The sequence below is a fragment of the Hemitrygon akajei genome, chromosome 27 (assembly GCF_048418815.1).
Source record: "Hemitrygon akajei chromosome 27, sHemAka1.3, whole genome shotgun sequence".
Classification (NCBI taxonomy): Eukaryota; Metazoa; Chordata; class Chondrichthyes; order Myliobatiformes; family Dasyatidae; genus Hemitrygon; species Hemitrygon akajei.
The window spans coordinates 44,043,290-44,062,835 of NC_133150.1; the positions used below are offsets into that span (position 1 = coordinate 44,043,290).

General features: G+C 42.7%; 1 protein-coding gene across 1 annotated transcript; it reads right to left on the reverse strand.

Annotated features, from left to right (window-relative positions):
* Positions 1 to 5,174: 5,174 nt before the first annotated feature.
* On the reverse strand, positions 5,175 to 12,392 carry LOC140717323 (pepsin A-like). Its single transcript, XM_073030797.1, has 9 exons — positions 12,264 to 12,392; positions 11,998 to 12,160; positions 11,308 to 11,425; positions 10,497 to 10,615; positions 9,460 to 9,659; positions 8,639 to 8,758; positions 7,643 to 7,787; positions 5,978 to 6,076; positions 5,175 to 5,833 (listed from the first exon to the last, which is right to left on the reverse strand). Exons 1-9 carry the CDS (start codon positions 12,317 to 12,319, stop codon positions 5,687 to 5,689), a joined length of 1,167 nt encoding a protein of 388 aa, XP_072886898.1. The 5' UTR covers positions 12,320 to 12,392; the 3' UTR covers positions 5,175 to 5,686.
* Between the last annotated feature and the right edge of the window lie 7,154 nt (positions 12,393 to 19,546).

Sequence of the window (19,546 nt, forward strand, 5' to 3'; positions counted from 1 at the left end):
GGCCTATGAGAGAGGAGGGAAGAGACATTGTCTGAGGTGGATAGGTCTTTGATTACTCTGGCTGCCTCACCTGGAAGGACTGTCTGGGGCCCTGAATGGTGGTGAGGGAGGAAGTGTAAGGGCACTTGTTCCGCTTACAAGGATAAGTGCCAGGAGGGAGATCACGTCCCATTCCCATTCTGATATGTCTATCCATGGCCTCCTCTATTGTCAAAATGAATCCAAACTCAGGTTGGAGGAACAACACCTTATATACCGGCTGGGTAGCCTCCAACCTGATGGCATGAACATTGACTTCTCTAACTTCCGTTAATGTCCCTCCTCCCTTTCTTACCCCATCCCTGACATATTTAGCTGTTTGCCTGTTCTCCATCTCCCTCTGGTGCCTCCCCCCACTACTTTCAAATCTCTTAGTATCTCTCTGTTCAGTTAGTCTTGACGAAGGGTCTCGGCCCGAAACGTCAACAGTGCTTCTCCTTAAAGATGCTGCCTGGCCTGCTGTGTTCCACCAGCATTTCGTGTGTGCAGTTTGAATTTCCAGCATCTGCAGATTTCCTCGTGTTTGCTCTACCTATAACCTCTTGCTTTTGTCTCTACATGGGCATCTGCCATTTCTCCCCACCTGAGTGGGCTCTTTTCCAGCACTCACCATGATATCAGGACCCAATAATCAATGGGCCCCTCAGATGTTAAAGAGCGGCTTGGACATCAGTCACCTGGAGGCGATGGTGACTTCTTTACTGAGTTTATCATTTCCACAATGAGAATAAAAGCTTGAAAATGGAAAACTACAGTGGGAACATGGAAGTTTTGTAAACACAGAGGTGGGCTTCATGAAGAGTGGTGACAGGAGATGATTAGTTCTGATTTGGTGGCTTCACCTTGCACTGTGTATTGGTCCAATTACTGCAGAGTTTCAATCTCCGGGGACTGTATAACCAGAGAACATTCGGTGGGACTTGGATGTGGTACTTTGAGGCCTCACAGACAGGATTGAGTAGGAGGTGTGTTGCAGTGGGAGGGGCCTGTGAATGCACAGGTAAGTGTTTTTATACTTGCTCTGTTCGCTCCGCTAAACAGAGTTTGTAGTTCCATAGGCTTTTATTCACACACATGCGCGCACACACACACACACACACACACACACACACACACACACACACACATATAAACAATTGTGAGTCAGAGGATGGAGAGGACATGGAGTGGCAGGTGGATTGATGTGAGAAGAACAAGCTAAGTCAAAACATGGAGAAGAACAAGGAAATCATTGTGGACATCAGGACAACTGCTGTTCAGGAGGATTTAAACTAATGTGGCAGGGGGATGGGAACAAGTGCAGAGAGACAGAGGGCTGTAAAATGAGGGTAGAAGCAAAAACTAGTAAGGTGAAAAGTAAAAGTGGCAGGCAGGCAAATCCAGGGCAAAAAGCAAAAAGAACCACTTTTCAACACCATTGTATAAGGGCTAAGAGTGTTGTAAAAACAAGCCTGAAGGCTTTGTGTGTCAATGCGAGGAGCATTCGTAACAAGGTAGATGAATCGAATGTGCAGATAGTTATTAATGAATATGATATAGTTGGGATCACAGAGACATGGCTCCAGGGTGACCAAGGATGGGAGCTCAACATCCAGGGATATTCAATATTCAGGAGGGATGGACAGGAAAGAAAAGGAGGTGGGGTAGCATTGCTGGTTAGGGAGGAGATTAACGCAATAGAAAGGAAAGACATTAGCCTGGAGGATGGGTAATCGATATGGGTAGAGCTGCATAACATTAAGGGGCAGAAAACACTGGTGGGAGTATTGTACAGGCCACCTAACAGTAGTAGTGAGGTTGGGGATGGCATTAAACATGAAATTATAAATGCATGCAATAAAGGAACAGCAGTTATAATGGGTGACTTCAATCTACATATAGATTGGGTGAACCAAATTGGTAAGGGTGCTGAGGAAGAGGATTTCTTGGAATGTATGCGGGATGGTTTTCTGAACCAACATGTCGAGGAACCAACTAGAGAGCAGGTAATTCTAGATTGGGTATTGAGCAATGAGGAAGGGTTAGTGTGCAATCTTGTCGTGCGAGGCCCCTAGGGTAAGAGTGACCATTATATGGTGGAATTCTTCATTAAGATGGAGAGTGACATAGTTAATTCAGAAACAAAGGTTCTGAACTTAAAGAAGGGTAACTTTGAAGGTATGAGACGTGAATTAGCTAAGATAGACTGGCAAATGATACTTAAAGGGTTGACGGTGGATATACAATGGCAAGCATTTAAAGATCGCATGGATGAACTGCAACAATTGTTCATCCCAGTTTGGCAAAAGAATAAACCAGGGAAGGAAGTATACCCGTGGCTGACAAGGGAAATTAGCGATAGTATTAAATCCAAAGAAGAAACATATAAATTAGCAAAAAAAAGCGGCACACCTGAGGACTGGGAGAAATTCAGAGACCAGCAAAGGAGGACAAAGGGCTTAATTAGGAAAGGGAAAAAAGATTATGAGAGAAAGCTGGCAGGGAACATAAAAACTGACTGTAAAAGCTTTTATAGATATGTGAAAAGAAAAAGATTGGTCAAGACAAATGTAGGTCCTTTCCAGTCAGAAACAGGTGAATTGATCATAGGGAACAAAGACATGGCAGACCAATTGAATAACTACTTTGGTTCTGTCTTCACTAAGGAGGACATAAATAATCTTCCGGAAATAGTAAGGGACCGAGGGTCTAGTGAGATGGAGGAACTGAGGGAAATACATGTTAGTAGGGAAGTGGTGTTAGGTAAATTGAAGGGATTAAAGGCAGATAAATCCCCAGGGCCAGATGGTCTGCATCCCAGAGTGCTTAAGGAAGTAGCCCAAGAAATAATGGATGCATTAGTGATAATTTTTCAAAACTCCTTAGATTCTGGATTAGTTCCTGAGGATTGGAGGGTGGCTAATGTAACCCCACTTTTTAAAAAAGGAGGGAGAGAGAAACCGGGGAATTATAGACCGGTTAGTCTGACATCGGTGGTGGGGAAAATGCTAGAGTGGCTTATCAAAGATGTAATAACAGTACATTTGGAAAGAGGTGAAATCATCGGACAAAGTCAGTATGGATTTGTGAAAGGAAAATCATGTCTGATGAATCTTATAGAATTTTTTGAAGATGTAACTAGTAGAGTGGATAGGGGGGAGCCAGTGGATGTGGTATATTTGGATTTTCAAAAGGCTTTTGACAAGGTCCCACACAGGAGACTAGTGCGCAAACTTAAAGCACACGGTATTGGCGGTATGGTATTGATGCGGATAGAGAATTGGTTGGCAGACAGGAAGCAAAGAGTGGGAGTAAACGGGACCTTTTCAGAATGGCAGGCAGTGACTAGTGGGGTACCGCAAGGCTCAGTGCTGGGACCCCAGTTGTTTACAATATATATTAATGATTTAGACGAGGGAATTAAATGTAACATCTCCAAGTTTGTGGATGACATGAAGCTGGACTGCGGTGTTAGCTGTGAGGAGGATGCTAAGAGGATGCAGTGTGACTTGGATAGGTTAGGTGAGTGGGCAATTTCATGGCAGATGCAATTTAATGTGGATAAATGTGAGGTTATCCACTTTGGTTACAAGAACAGGAAAACAGATTATTATCTGAATGGTGGCCGATTAGGAAAAGGGGAGGTGCAGCGAGACCTGGGTGTCATTGTACACCAGTCATTGAAGGTGGGCATGCAGGTACAGCAGGCGGTGAAAAAGGCAAATGGCAAGTTGGCATTCATAGCAAAAGGATTTGAGTACAGGAGCAGGGAGGTTCTACTGCAGTTGTACAAGGCCTTGGTGAGACCGCACCTAGAATATTGTGTGCACTTTTGGTCCCCTAATCTGAGGAAAGACATTCTTGCCATAGAGGGAGTACAGAGAAGGTTCACCAGATTGATTCCTGGGATGGCAGGACTTTTATATGAAGAAAGACTGGATTGACTAGGCTTATACTCACTGGAATTTAGAAGACTCAGGGGGGATCTTATTGAAATGTATAAAATTCTAAAGGGATTGGACAGGCTAGATGCAGGAAGATTGTTTCCGATGTTGAGGAAGTCCAGAACGAGGGGTCACAGTTTAAGGATAAAGGGGAAGCCTTTTAGGACCAAGATGAGGAAAAACTTCTTCACACAGAGAGTGGTGAATCTGTGGAATTCTCTGCCACAGGAAACAGTTGAGACCGGTTCATTGGCTATATTTAAGAGGAAGTTAGATATGACCCTTCTGGCTAAAGGGATCAGGGGGTATGGAGAGAAAGCAGGTACAGGGTTCTGAGTTGGATGATCAGCCATGATCATACTGAATGGCGGTGCAGGCTTGAAGGGCCGAATGGCCTACTCCTGCACCTACCTTCTAAGTTTCTATCAGGAAAGTGCAGATGGACCATCCCCCTCTGTGAATACATGGCTCCCCTAGGGAGGAGATAATCACGCCATTCATATCAAGGATAACATCACCTGGTCCCTTAATAACATGTCCCTGAAGAAGAATGCACAGCAGAATCTCGATTTCCTAAGGAGATTGAGGGCAGTGATGGTCCGCCACTTCCCCATCTTAAAGGAATTTTATTGGAGCACCATTCAGAGGTCTCCCTACCATCCATCCGATACATTTATCAGAAGCGCTACGTACAAAGGGCCCTTCGTACTATCAAGGATCCCACCCATCATCCAGCACCCTGTTTGACTTTCTACCATCAGGCAAGAGACACCGATGCATTAAAACAAAAATGGTCAGGATGGGAACAATATCTTCCCTCAGGACATTAGCTTTCTGAACTCCCTCATGCATTGCATTCAAAATGTCATTGGTTCATCTGTTCTGTAACTTACAACATTTAGTTTATGCACTTTGCATTGTTTATTTGTGTGTAATCCATCTGTAGATTTCATTCATACTTTCATAAGTTACTGTGTGTAATATGTACTATAGTGCTTTACACCCTGTTCAGAGAAACATTGTCTCTCTTCACAGTATACAAGTCCATAGTTAAATGACAATAGAATTGACTTGACTTTAAACACACACACACACACACACACACACACACACACACACACACACACACACACACACACACACACACACACACACACACACACACACACACACACACACACACACACTCATTCAAAGAAAAAGGAACTGGAATTCTTGTAATATGCATCTCATGATTAAAGTTTATTCAACATTTTTAAGAACTATTTATACATATATCCCACAGGATAGAACAATAGGCTGTGTGATGTTCAGCTCACGTTTACATCGAACCAGATTTCACTCCGTGAGAATGGTTCAGGAGTGAAGCACTGGAAACCACAGCTGAAGAGGGAAATCAGGAAAGAAGAGAGGAAAGGTGCTAGGCAATCTGAGAAGAGGCATAATTACATGATCTCAATATTTGCATATCCAGTCCAGACCCAAAATTCATAGATTGGTCCTTTAAAATCCCATCCTGGCCAGGCACTTATTTCAGTTACCCCTCTTTTTGCATTTTCCTTTAAGTAAAAACCCAGCATTCAATACGGTGGCTTCACCTTCAGGATTCTGAAAGTGACACCCTGATCTTTGATACTGTATGGTCAGATGACAAATGAGATGGCTTAAGTCAACCTGCAAATTTGAACTGGGATGGACCTTCAATGGGAATATTGAGGGGCAAGTTAGATGGCCTTAGCCAATCCCACTCGGTTGTTTCCTCTGTCGAAGATGGAGTAATATTCTCTAATGAAGACATCTCCCAAAATCCAGAGGTTTCCACCAGTGCCGCTAAATCCACTGTCGCAGTTGACCGTGTTAGAGTAACTGGTCTGGAAGGAAATGGAGAGCAATTAACACCAGGTCAAGTGTCCACTCAATAAATGATCATTATAACATGTGTCATTAAACCGTGCAAGGTTAATGAATGCATCCCTTGAAATTCTCATCCCCCATATGTTTGATGAATCACGTACCTTCAGTGTGTAGGCTGAGGCAGAAAGAGTGAAGTCATATCCATTGATGGTGAAGACCACATCAGGCATATTGCCAATATTGTTGCAATTTATGGTGTACTGTGAAAGAAGAGCAACAATATTTAGACCATAAGACATAGGAGCAGAACTGAGCCATTCAACCCATCCAGTCTTCTCTGCCTTTTCATCATAGCTGACTTACATTCCCTCTCAACCCCATTCGTCTGCCTTCCCCTTAATCAAGAAACTGTCTACACTGCTTTAAATATATTCACTGACATGGCCTCCACAGCCAACTTTGCCAACAACTTCCACTGATACACCACCCTCTGGCTAAAGAAATGCCTCTTCATAACAGTTCTAACGGGATATCCTTCTATTCTGAGGCTGTGTTCTCTGGTCCTAGACTCTCTCACTATTGAAAACATCCTCGCCACACTTCTTTTTAAATTTAGTGCATTGGGTGTTCATTCTGTGGCCTCACCTCCACCAGAGAAACCAGAGGCAGATAGGGTAGCCACTTTGTATAGCACCTTAATTCAAACCACAGGGATGACCCTAACTTCCAAGAAAGTTGTTATTTTAAATTTCCATCCCATTCCTACTCTGACTTTGTTTTCTCTGATCTTACATTAGTAAGACCACATCATCTAATAATTAGGTTTGTTACAGTCCTCAGAAATCATTGGTGAAATCAGTCATTTCTGATCGACAGACTTTCCAAAACTGGCCACTTCTGATGTAAAGTCATCAACGTTTTTCACTATTTTAATTCTCCCTCACTATAAATGCTGGAGGAACTCAACTGGTCAGGCAGAGTCTATGCAGAGGAATGAACAGTTGATGTTTCAGGCAAAGACCCTTCATCAGGATTTTCAGCATCTAAAGACTCTCTTTTCTTTATTTCTCTCTCCACAGATGCTGCCTGACCCAATGTGTATTTCCATGCTTTAATGCTTTTACAACTAATAGAGAAAGGTTGAATGTACAATGATGATAAAACACAATCCATGGCCTCCTTCCTCTTCTGTCGCGATGAGGCCACAATCAGTCGGAGGAGCAACAGCTTATATTCCATCTGGATAGCCTCCAACCTGATGGCATGAACACTGATTTCTCACACTTCTGGAAATTGCACCACCCACACACCACTCCTTCACCATTCCTCATTCCTGTTTCCCTCTTTCACCTGATCTCCTTACCTGCCCATCATCTCCCTTTCCTGTTCTTCCCCTTCACCTTCTTCCATGGTTTTCTGTCCTCTTCTATCAGATTCCCCCTTCTCCAGCCCTTTATCTCTTTCTCCAATCAACTTCCCATCTCTTTATTTCACCCCTCTCCCACCAATTTCACCTATCACCTTGTGCCTCTTCCGTCCCTCTCCCCCACCTTCTTACTCTAACTTCTCTTTCTTTCCAGGCCTGATGAAACATTGACTGTTTATTCTTTTCTATAGAAACTGCCTGGCCTGCTGAGTTCATCCAGCGATTCGTGGTTGTTACATTGTGAATGGAGATGGTAATCCTAGCCATTTCTCACTGAGCACATTCTTTGCACAATCACTGCTGCTGGCATGACAGATCATTTCATTAACTCAATGTGCTGTCTGTATACTGAATTTACAGCTGCCATCTGAGCACAGACCACTGGACAATCAGCCCCTACCTGGCCATAATAATTTGGAGTTGCTCCAATGCTTTGCTGAATATTGCCGATGTAATTTCCGCCAACAGCGATAAGAGAAGTTCCAGTATCAACGATGCCAGGGCAACCTTGAGAGCAAGCCACAATCTGGCCGTTGACTGTCACTCTGAGGGAGAAACATCATAGTGTTAGCCAAAAATGCTGATTTGGATTTATTGCCAAAATCAGAGTCAAATTAAACTTATTATCAATGTATATGTCACCCTGTACTGTACTACCCTGAGATTCAATGACAGACAAATAAAGAAACACAATAGATATTATGAAAGCTATCAATAAGCAAAGACTGACAAACAATCAATGTGCAAAAATGACAAATTGTGCCAATTAAAATAACTAAAACTGAGAATATGAGTTTAGGAGTTCTTGAAGTTGCGTGTATGGGTTGTAGAAGCAGTTCAGAATTGAGTCCGAAATTCAAGAAAATAATTTGGAAAATCTCGTCATCAAGCTGAAGTATTCGTTATATCTAGTTCGATTCTACTTGGACTATTGTGTTTAGTTCTCATTGCCTCATTATAGGAAGGATGAGGAAGTTTTAGAAAGAGTGCAGAGAAGATTTACCAGGATGTTGCCTGGATTAGAGAGCATATCTCATGAGGTAGGTTGAGTGAGCTAGGGATTTTCTCTTTGGACCAACGGAGGATGAGAGATGACTTGCGAGATGTAAGGAGAGGAGAAGGGGTGAGAGGGGACCCAGAACAGGTAATGGATAAAGAGAGAAGGGGAATGGGGAAAAATTATTGGAAGTTAGAAAAATCAATGTTCATGCCAGCAGAGAGGAGGCTGCCCAGATGGAATATCAGGAGTTGCTCCTCCATCCACACTGTAGCCTCATCATGACTCTAACAATTGTTTTCTCTATAAATTCTAACTATATAACTCGTTCAACTCACTGAAAGTTAATCATCAATGGCTGATCAGTGAGAGAATACCGCAGATGGAGATACCACTTACCTCTGGATCTCAATTTGCCAATAGGCCTCCTGGGTAACAGGGACCCAGTAGATTGGGCCAGTGTAGCGGCTTGAGTCAATTCCACCAAAAAGGACTTCACTTCCAGATTCACCATTTGTCCTGGAAAACAACGTTAAATAAGAATATCTCAGATTTAAACGCTCAAAAGATGTACAGATTTTGGTTAGTAAGTTGTAGGCACGATGTGTAGACACCAGAAGTGAGGTGGCACTCTCAGGCTGTCCCCAGCACATCGCTGAAACACATCAGCAAGTTTCAATATACATGCAAAAAATAAAGCTAATCTTTAAATCTTTAAAGGAATAATTTCATTAATATTGCAACAAAAACATGCATTTATAGAGTCACACAGCATGGAAAAGGGGCATTTACTCCAACTCATCCATGCTCACCATTTACACCAATCCCACTTGCCCCGTCTGTTCCATGTCTTCCTAAGCCTTTCCTATCTACGTATTCAAGTCACTCTAGACCTTAAATGAGTTGTCCAAGCTGAAGTAACAATAAAACTCTAAGAATGATGGACATCTTTATCTGACTGGAGACCAAAATGTCTTCAACTTCCAGTTCAATTAACGTCATCAGCCCTGACCTGACATGTTGGACTGGACCCAGTAATCTGCTTTTTAAGTTTTCAACATCATCCCTATTTTATATTCTCGATTTAATTCCTAGAATCCCATTGAACTAAAATAAATAACCAGAATCGTCAGAAGAAGAAGTGATGTTGGTACCAACCAAATTAACATGTCACATTACAGATCCTCCGGTAGTGAAGGAAGGAGTTACAAAGTGCTAACCTTGTCAAGTAGACAGAAAAGAGTGGCTGTGAAACCAGATGCTGAGACATTATGTTGTCGAACACTGTAGTGGCTCCTTCTGCCGCAAGTGATGGATAGCCCAAGCCCAAAATACCGTCGAAATTACAGTAGGAGAAGAAACCGCCGGGTTCGGTCTCACTTAATCCAAACTCTTGTCCATTGATCACAAGGTTAGAAAGCTGGTCAGACAGATTTAAAGAGAAATTAATCAGATATTTATCCTGTCAGGCCGCACATGGGCACAGCTCATGGAGCTGCTGCCTCACAATGCCAGTGACCCAGGTTCAAACCCGTCCTCTGGTATTTCCCGCATGGAGTTTGTAGATCATCCCCTGTGATCAGGTGGGTTCTTTCTGTCTGATCTGATTTTCTCTCATTCCCCAAAGACATGCTGATTGATTGGTTAATTGGTCACTATAAATTATTCAAGAGCTAGAATCTAGAGGGTGTTGAGAAAGACTAAAGGATGATTCATGCTGAACTAATACATGTTCAGCATGGTTTTTGGCCCAAAATATCAACTGTACCCTATTCCCTAGATGCTGCCTGGCCTGCTGAGTTCCCCCAGGATTTTAAGTGTGTACATTTTTTATTCTCTTATGTTGTATTACTTATTTCTGATTAAAATTAATAAACATATATATATATACTTAGAGTAACACAGTTCTGTCTCTCCATATTTATTCATCATGTATTTCGTTGCACTACCTCTGTAAACTGAACAATTTTCATAACATATGTCGGTGATATTAACTCTGATTCTGATTCTGATATGTCGTTAAATTTGTTAACTTTGAGTTTGCTGTACAATAATAGAGAGACAAACTACAGATTACAGTAAATACATACATATATAGTGTGTGTATGTATGTATATATATATATATGAGTGAAATTAAATAAGAAGTATTAAATAGTCTTCAATAATATTGAGAATGTTGTATCAGTTTGGATCTCTGAGTTTTGCAGTAGAGGTATCACTGTGGTTTGAGTTATGAGGGTGAAGAGTTCACTTACTCTCAGAGTATCATATCCCAGAAAACCGGTCATACTTCCTGTCCCATACGTGATGGACAGATACTTATTATTCGTGCGGAAGGTTGAGGACTGGGATGGGTTGAATCTGTGGTGCTTCACTGCAAAGAAACATCCATTTCATCAATGAAACAAAAAGTTTCAATATATCACCCTGTGCCAAGCAAACCCCGGTCAATAGTTCCCTAAGACTCGTCAAAAGCACACCAAGCATCGCAGGGCTGGCAGACTCCGAGATTTCCCCTTCAGCCAAGTTGCAAACATTCTACCCCTCACCAGACCAGAGCCCCAGTTTCCACCCACATTCCAAAGACATGAGGGAGACAAAGTTGAGGTCACGCTACACTGGGGGCAGAAGCAAGACAACACTTGCAGGCTGTCAGCTGCACGTCCATGGACTGTGTCATTGATGGAAGCAAAACAATTCAACATCTGTTTCAATGGTGCGACATTCATTTAACATATAATGTACATCGAGTCCCAGCAATGTCCTCATAATTCCCTTTCACACGCTTTCCAGCTTAACAACATCTTTCCTGTAGAGAGATGATCAAACCTGTACACAATATTCCAGCTGTGGCCTCAGCAACATCTGATCTTCTATACCCAATACCCTGACTGATGAAGGCCAGAATGCCAAAACCCTTCTTCACCACAATGTCTACCTGTGACACCACATTCAGGGATACATGTACTTGTATCTCAAGGTCCCTCTATTCTCTAACACTCCAGAGGGCCCTACCTCAGTGTCAGAACTGGTAAATATGTTAATATCAATGTTATATTTTCTTACCGCATGGTGTCTGGCTGCAGTAGACTGATGGGACCCAGAGGTTGGATGAGCCAGTATCAAAGACGACAGTGAAGCTCTGTGGGGGGTTACCGATGCTGATGGCTCCGTAGTATGACAGCTGTCGGCAAAAACAAGATGTCCTTGGTTACTCAGATTAAGTGTGATTGCCTTCATAAAGACTGGAGAGGAAAGGGGAGGAAGACAGAAGTAAGAGAGGCTGGAGTGCAAACTAGCAGCTGATACGTACGTCCAGGTAAGAGGGAAGAACTGTGGGTGGGAGTATGAGCGGGATGAAATAAGAAGCTGGGAGGTGATAGGTGGAATTTTACTAATCGGAAACCAATTCACCGTGTTACCAATTTTCCACTTCTTATCATACCAACTCTTTTCCCAGCAGGAACCAGAATAGGGTTCCTCTTGTGCCCACCCCCCACCTGACTAGCTTCCACATTCAATGGATCATACCCCATCATTTCTATCAGACTCTACAGGATTCCACCACTGGACTCATCTCCCCACCACTGCTCCCCCATCAGCATTCTGAAGGGACTATTCCTTCTGCACCTCCTGTTCTTCTCTTCAAATAGGAACTCGCTCTAAAAACAATAGGAATGTTACACCATTTTCATTAAGAAGGTCAAGAGTTCCTTCACCCCACATTTCAGATCATAGCAGTCAAGGATTACTTACATCCATGTAGTTGGTCATAGGCTCCTCTGATGCCAAAGTTTCAATGGAACAAGCACCTTTGAACTTTGTGCAGGGATCATATGGATGTTTCTTGAGGAAATCTTCCAACAATCCCTTCTCCCGAAGAACATCTCGGGCAGATTTTCCTTTACGTAAAGGAACTCTGTAAAGTGGGAAATGATTTAAGAATGTCAGCATCTGTTATTGTTCCTTGGGGAGAAAAATTAATTGCCAAAACTGTTAAGATTTGGTTAAAATGATCCTACCTGAAGACGGCATCAGAGAGCTGGATGCATACAAAGGCAAGGAGTAACCACTTCATGTTGAATCGATTGGATTCCTTTCAGAATCTGACATCGGGCTTCTGAGCCCTAATATTTATACTCAAGGAATCATTGTCACATGGACACAGATACAATCATTCCACATGAGAAGTAAATATAATTGTCCTCGTGATCAGTTTATCTTTGATAAAACACATTCTATTCAGGACACCCTTCAATATAGAAGTTGATTTATAATAAAGTATGTTAAGTGCTGTGGAATTAAAGTCTTATCACAGATAACACAATCAGAAATTAGATTAAGAACTGTTTTATCAAATGACTGAGACCTAAACAGTCCTTCCAGGTGAGGTAGTTCCAGGTGACGTAGCCCTTTACTTGTGAATCCACCACAGTCATTTATTCTATCTGGTTTTCCCATTGAGGCCTCCTCTACATCAGTGAGACCTGACAAAGAATGGAGGATGGCGTCATTGACTGGCTATGATGTCTATGTCTCTCCTAATTTTGTGACATCCAACTAAGTTCAAAGACCAGAGTAAATTTAAACATTGACTGTTTATTCACTTCCACAGATGCTGCCTGACCTGCTGAGTTCCTCCAGCACTTTATGTGTGTTGCTTTGGATTTCCAGCATCCGCAGACTTTCTCATATGCAGGGAAATCTGTCATTTGTGTCAAGTCAAATCAGCGAGGATTGTGCAATGCAGCCTGAAAGTATCGCTACACTTCTGGTGCCAATATAGCATGCCCACAACTTACTGACCCTAGGCAAAAGTCTTTGGAATGTGGGAGGAAACCAGAGCACTGGGAAGAAATCCACATGGTCACAGGGAGAATGTACAAACTCCTTACACAGAACATGGGAAATCGATCCCTAATTTACAGTTAGCTTTGTAAAGCGTTGCACCAACCTTTGCGTTACTGTGCTGCCTGACATGTGCTTTTGCCACATTGACCTTCATAAATCAGATAACTGGGCTGTTGTCTTGAAGTTGTCTAAGACGTGGGTCAGGCCAAATTTGGAGTATTGTGTGCAGTTCTGGTCACCTATCTACTGGAAAGGTATCAGGCAGATTGAAAGAGGACGGAGAAAATTTACAAGGGTATTGCTAGGACTTGAGGAACTGAGGAACAGGGAAAGGTTGCATCGACCTGGACTTCATCCCTGCAGCGAAGGAGAACGTGAGGGAATTCGATAGCTGTGTACAAAATGTTAATGGGAATGGATATTGTCAATGGAAGCAGGCATTTTTTGTTGAGGTTGGATAAGACAGGAAGTACAGGAAATAGGTTAAGGGTGAAAGGTAAAATATTTAAGGAAAATTTGAGAGGGGACCATCATGACTCAGAAGATGGTGAGAGTGTGGAATGAGCTGTCAGTGGAAGTGGAGGACTCGAGTTTGATTGCAACATTTAAGTTTGGATAAGTACATGAATGGGGAGGATCATGGTCCAGATGAGGATAGCCCAAGGATACGGCCTGGAAGACGAGCGTGCTTACACGGTTCCGGGATTTCATGTCTCCGGGGACATGCTGATTCCAGGCCGGTGCCGCAAACTGAAGCATCGCGGGAGAACACGGAACATCGGGAGCAGCGGGTTGGCTGCCAGGGGTCGTGTGCTCGGGGAGCTGCACCTTCTTGGTGCCAAATCTCCGGGCGCAGAGCTCGGAAAAAGCAAAGCAACCGACTTGTAACATCGTAAATCAGTGAGTTGTTTGTTATGCCTCCTGTCTCGATGTGAAATGGGACACCCCTTTTTCCCTTATTAGGGAGAGAGAGAGCTTGTGGTATGTCAAATTACTGGGTGAACGAGTACTCTTTGGGGTACTGCAAGTCTGTGTCCTCATTGATTCTTTGCTGCACGACTGATTGATCAGTGAAGGGTGTTGATGCATCTTTGCTGGTGGGTGGAGGGTGGAAGTTGCCTTGCAGCTGGTTGTGCATGGGAGGGGGAGTTGGGGGGGCTTTGGGGCTCTAATGTTTTAACTGTCATTCATTCCTTGGGGAACTCCTTTCTTTTTGTGGATGTCTGGGAAGAAAATGAATTTCAGGATGTATATTGTATGCCTTTCTCTGACAGTAAAATCACTTATTGAAACTTATTTTATTCTTCTGAAATTCTCTGACTCCAAACCCTTCCTATTGTTGTACATTGCTAAATATTTTTAATTCTCCCTACCTCCACCTCTACTTCTAGCAGCTCATTCCATAGACCCACCACATTACATGGGGGAAAACATTGCCCCTCAGGTCCCCTTTAAATCTTTCCCATCTCACCTTAAACCTCTACCTTTTATTTCTAGACCATGAAAAGGACTGTGACTATTCACGTTATGTACAACAGCTCGTGATTTTATAAACCTCCAGAAGGTCACCCCTCAGCCTCCTTCACTCCAGGGAAAACAGACACAGCCTATCCAGTCTCTTGAAACCAAGAAAGAAAAGAATGGTAGCTCGATCTACAACCCCTAAATATCTACCTCCCGCACAAAGAAATAGACAAAATGGAACAGGCATATCAATCTCCAAATCCTCCTCTCCACACACAACGAATGTGAAAAATCGGGCAAAAAACATTGAATATAAAATACTATAAGACTAAAAAAAAAATCTATAGTCCAAGTCCAAATCCAAAATGCAGAAAACCTGGGTTCTCCCACTCTGACACCAGTGTTCAAAAGGTAGTATCCCTTCTCTGACAGCAGAGCAATCCCACCAGCGATCAAAATTCTGGCAGCAGGTGTTCACCTCCCGCATTCGCTTGATATTTCAACGTCTCTACTTGTTTTAATCGGTGAACAATGGAAACTTTAATCCACAAAATGGAGTCGAGCATCGACTTGAGGGCCATCCTGCAGACATATCCTCATGATCCTGCCAGCGACCACAGAGCACCAGAACACCCTGACGATTTCCAAAATGGAAACCACAGGCCCAAACATCTCAGAATCATATTCAAGACAAAGAAAAACAAACAGAAAAGAAGCAAAACATATGGTTTCATAATCTATCCAGAGTCACGAGTCCGATTGTTATCGACATCACACTACAAAGAATCAAATCCTACTGCCATCGATTCTACAGTACAAAGAGTTATAACTCCAATCATCATGGACACTGCAGTAAGAAGTGTCGTGATTCCGATTGTCATAGACACTACAGCACAGAGACAGGCCCCGCATCCAATCCAGCCCATGCCAGTCTAGTCTTCTGTCTGATTCCAGCTCCCACACCCACATCAATGTCCTCCTGCACCCACACATCCATATACCTATCCTAACTTCTTAAAGACTCACTCTTAATGATTTAAGAACACCTCCTCCCCCTTCACCATCAGATGTCTGAACAGTCCATAAACCCATGAATAGCAAAGCACAGGAAGAGTCCCTTTGGCCTTCAATATTCCCTGGGGCTCATTCCAAGCATCAAACAGTCTCCGTGTAAAAGACTTGCCCCAAACATCTGCTTTAAACTTAACAGTAGGTCTTAGACAGTAGACAGTAGGTCTCTGTCTAAATGTGCAATATGCAACTTATATTAATTTATAGTAAATGGTATGCACAACAAATATAACATGAGATCCTCAGTGATGTGTATGCCGAGGATCTTAAATCTGTTCACCCTCTCAGCCCTAGATCCATTGATGTCGACAGGGGCTAGCCTGTCTCCATTCCTCCTATAATCCACAACCAGCTCCTTCTTTTTTGAGACATTGAGGGAGAGGTTGTCTTCTTGACACCATGGTGTCAGGGTGATGACTTCTTCTCTGTAGGCTGCCTCATTATTATTTGAGATTAGGCCAATCAGTGCTGTCCTGTCAGCAACTTTAATTAGCAGATTGGAGCTGTGGGTGGCGACACACTCGCTGGCTATCTATCCCTCTCATACTCTCAGAGGCCATTTATTAGATACACCCATGCACCTGCTCATTAATGCCAATATCTAATCAGCCAATCATGTAGCTGCAACTCAATGCATAAAAGCATGCAGACATGCTCAAGAGGTTCAGCTGTTCTTCAGACCAAAGCTCAGAATGGGGTAGTAATGTGATCTAAGTGACTTTGTCCGTGGAATGATGGTTGGTGCCAGATGGGGTGGCTTGAGTACCCTAGAAACTGCTGATCTCCAGGAAATTTCATGCACATCTCTGGACGTTACAGAGAATGGTGCAATAAGCAAAAATCATACAATGAGAAGCTGTTCTGTGGGCAGAAATGCCTTGTTAATGAGAGACGTCAGAGGAGAATGGCCAGACTGGTTCAAGCTGACCGGAAGGTGACATGAACTGAAATAACCACATGTTACAACAATAGTGAGCGGAAGAGCATTCCTGAATACACAACATGTCAAAACTTGATGTGGATGGGCTACAGCAGCAAAAGACCACAAACATACACTCAATAACCACTTTATCAGGTATAGGAGGTACCTCATACAGAGGCGACTGAATGTAAACTTATAAAAATATATCAGGTCTCCACTCAGCTTCCTCCACTGCAGAGAACACGACACAAGGTTGTCTAATCTCACCTTAAATCACATACACTCTAATCCAGGAAACATCTTGGTAAACCACTTCTGCACACTCTCCAATAACTAGACCCAGAAGTTCCATCAAAGTGAAAAGTTCTTCAAAAAAAATTATCAGCACAGTATCGAGACATTAGCATAACCATGTAATGTGCCAGCTGTAAGATTGGGATTCATTTCCTGCCACTGTCTAGAAGGAGTTTTTGCGTTCTCCCTGCAGGAAATATGTTCCAGATGCTGGGAGAGTCCAGTACCAGAGGGCATGGTTTGAGAATAAGGGATAGGTCATTTAGGACAGAGTTAAGGAAAAACTTCTTCTCCCAGAGAGTTGTGGGGGTCTGGAATGCACTGCCTCGGAAGGTAGTGGAGGTCAATTCTCTGGATGCTTTCAAGAAGGAGCTGGATAGGTATCTTATGGATAGGGGAATCAAAGGATATGGGGTCAAGGTAGTGATAGGAATTGATCAGCAATGATCTCAAAATGGCGGTGCAGGCTCAAAGGGCCGAATGGTCTACTTCTGCACCTATTGTTTATTGTCTATTGACCGCGTGGATTTCCTCCAGATGCTCTGTATTCCTCTCACTTTCCAAGGATGTACAAGTTAGAATTAATAAACTGTCAGCCTGCTATATTGACACAAGAAGCATGCTGAAACCTGCAGACCACCCCAGCACGTATGCGGACTGTGTTGGTCATTGACACAAATGATGTATTTCACAGTACGTTTCAATGTTTCCATGTACTGTCCTTGTGACATATAAAGCTAATCCGACTCTTCAAAAACTCAGTGAAATTAAACTTTGGAATCGCAGGCTGAAGCACAGAACAGGACAAATCATCTCAAACTATTTTTATAATAGTTTCAAGGGTATTCAGATCTGGGGAATTATCTAATCAAGTGGATAATAATCAGATTTGTAAACATATTCAAAAATGCTCTGTCAACAAAAGAGAATCAGTAATAAGTGCATATTATTGACTATTAATTGATAAGGTGAGCAATTAAACATGACTTCTATTAATAATCTCTTGTGTTTCTCTCTGTTCTCACTGCTGATCTCAGGCAACAATGAAAACAAAATCAAGAGAAAATCCTCAAATTCTGCAAATCCAAGCAACGCACACAGAATACTGGACGATCTCACAGGCCAGGCAGCATTTCTGGAAAAAAGTACAGTTGACATTTAGGGCCAAGACCCTTCATCAAAACAAAATAATTGCCCTCAAAAATGCCCTCAGTTCAATTTCAGTTCTGAAGTCACTTGTCGAGAGTCAGCTCCATCATGAGTACTGGCCTCCGTAGTATCTGAGACATCTTGAAGGAGCAGAGCCTCAGAAGGCAGCACCCATCATTGAGGACCCCCAACACAAGACATGCCCTCTTCTCATTGTTACCCTCAGGAGGAGGTACAGAAGCCTGAAGGCACACACTCAGCGATTCAGAAACAGCTTGCCACCCAATTTCTAAATGGACATTGAACTCATGAACACCACCTCACTACTTTTGTTTTATTTATTTCCATTTTTGCAGGAGTTACTTTAACTTAACCATTTAATATATAAATATACACTTACTGTAATTCAGTTTTTTCAATATTTATCATGAATTGCACTGTACAGCTAACACAACTTTAACAAATGTCACAACATATGCCGGTGATATTAAACCTGATCATGCTTTCTGTACCTTTTGCATCAACATAAGAAAGAATTTGCATTTATGCAGCCCTCCAGGAGATTTATCTTTTTGATAACTTTTCACACTCTTCAATCGACAGATTTTGAAGGTCAGGGTGTGGGGACCCAAGGCGAGAGATGGTCTGGTTCAGCTCGCTTCTCCCTGATACTTACTCAGCTCGGCACCGAACTGAGAGTCCACGGCTTCATGTCGGTTGACAGGCGTTCTTTTGTGGACATCGGTTCTGATCACTGTTCGCTTGCTTTGATTGTTTGCATGATCTGTTTTTCTTCTCTCTGCACATTGGGTGTTCGACAGTCTGCTTTTTTAATGGATTCTGTTGGGTTTCTTTGTTTTATGGCTACCTGTAAGGAGACATACCTCTAGATCGTATATGTATACATACTGTGATAATAAGTATACTGGGATCTTAAAACATCTTCTGAAGTATATTATAATTGGTAGTTTGGTTTACTACTGTCACATACACTGGAGTACCACAACAATAAACCGATTTACCAGTTATAATGAACTTCAGAAGATGACAATGTCAGTACATGTGATGGGAACCAGGATGATGGAGCTGAGGATGAACCAGCAGGTTTACAACTGGATGATGAACGTAACATGAATGTAAGGAAGGGCAGGGCAATGACTGGGTACAAATGCAGACAGAGCAAAGAATTCCATCGGACCACAGAGTCAAAATTCATAAGGGCGAAGGGTACAGGACTGAAGATATTGTTTTTATAACCATATAACAATTACAGCACGGGAACAGGCCACCTTGGCCCTTCTAATCCGTGTCGAACACTTACTCTCACCTAGTCCCACCAACCTGCGCTCAGCCCATAATCCTCCATTCTTTTCCTGTCCATATACCTATCCAATTTTACTTTAAATGACAATACCAAACCTGCCCCTACCACTTCTACTGGAAGCTCGTTCCACACAGCTACCACTCTCTGAGTGAAGAAGTTCCCCCTCGTGTTACCCCTAAACTTTTGTCCCCTAACTCTCAACTCATGTCCTCTTGTTTGAATCTGCCCTA

Coding starts and splice junctions, on each gene's coding strand:
- LOC140717323 (XM_073030797.1), bottom strand. CDS start 12,319: ATGAAGTGGTTACTCCTTGCCTTTGTATGCATCCAGCTCTCTGATGCC. Junction 9,660..10,496: donor TGGGATATGATACTCTGAGA/GTAAGTGAACTC, acceptor CTGTCTGACCAG/CTTTCTAACCTTGTGATCAA. Junction 7,788..8,638: donor TGGCAAATTGAGATCCAGAG/GTAAGTGGTATC, acceptor TTTCTCCCTCAG/AGTGACAGTCAACGGCCAGA.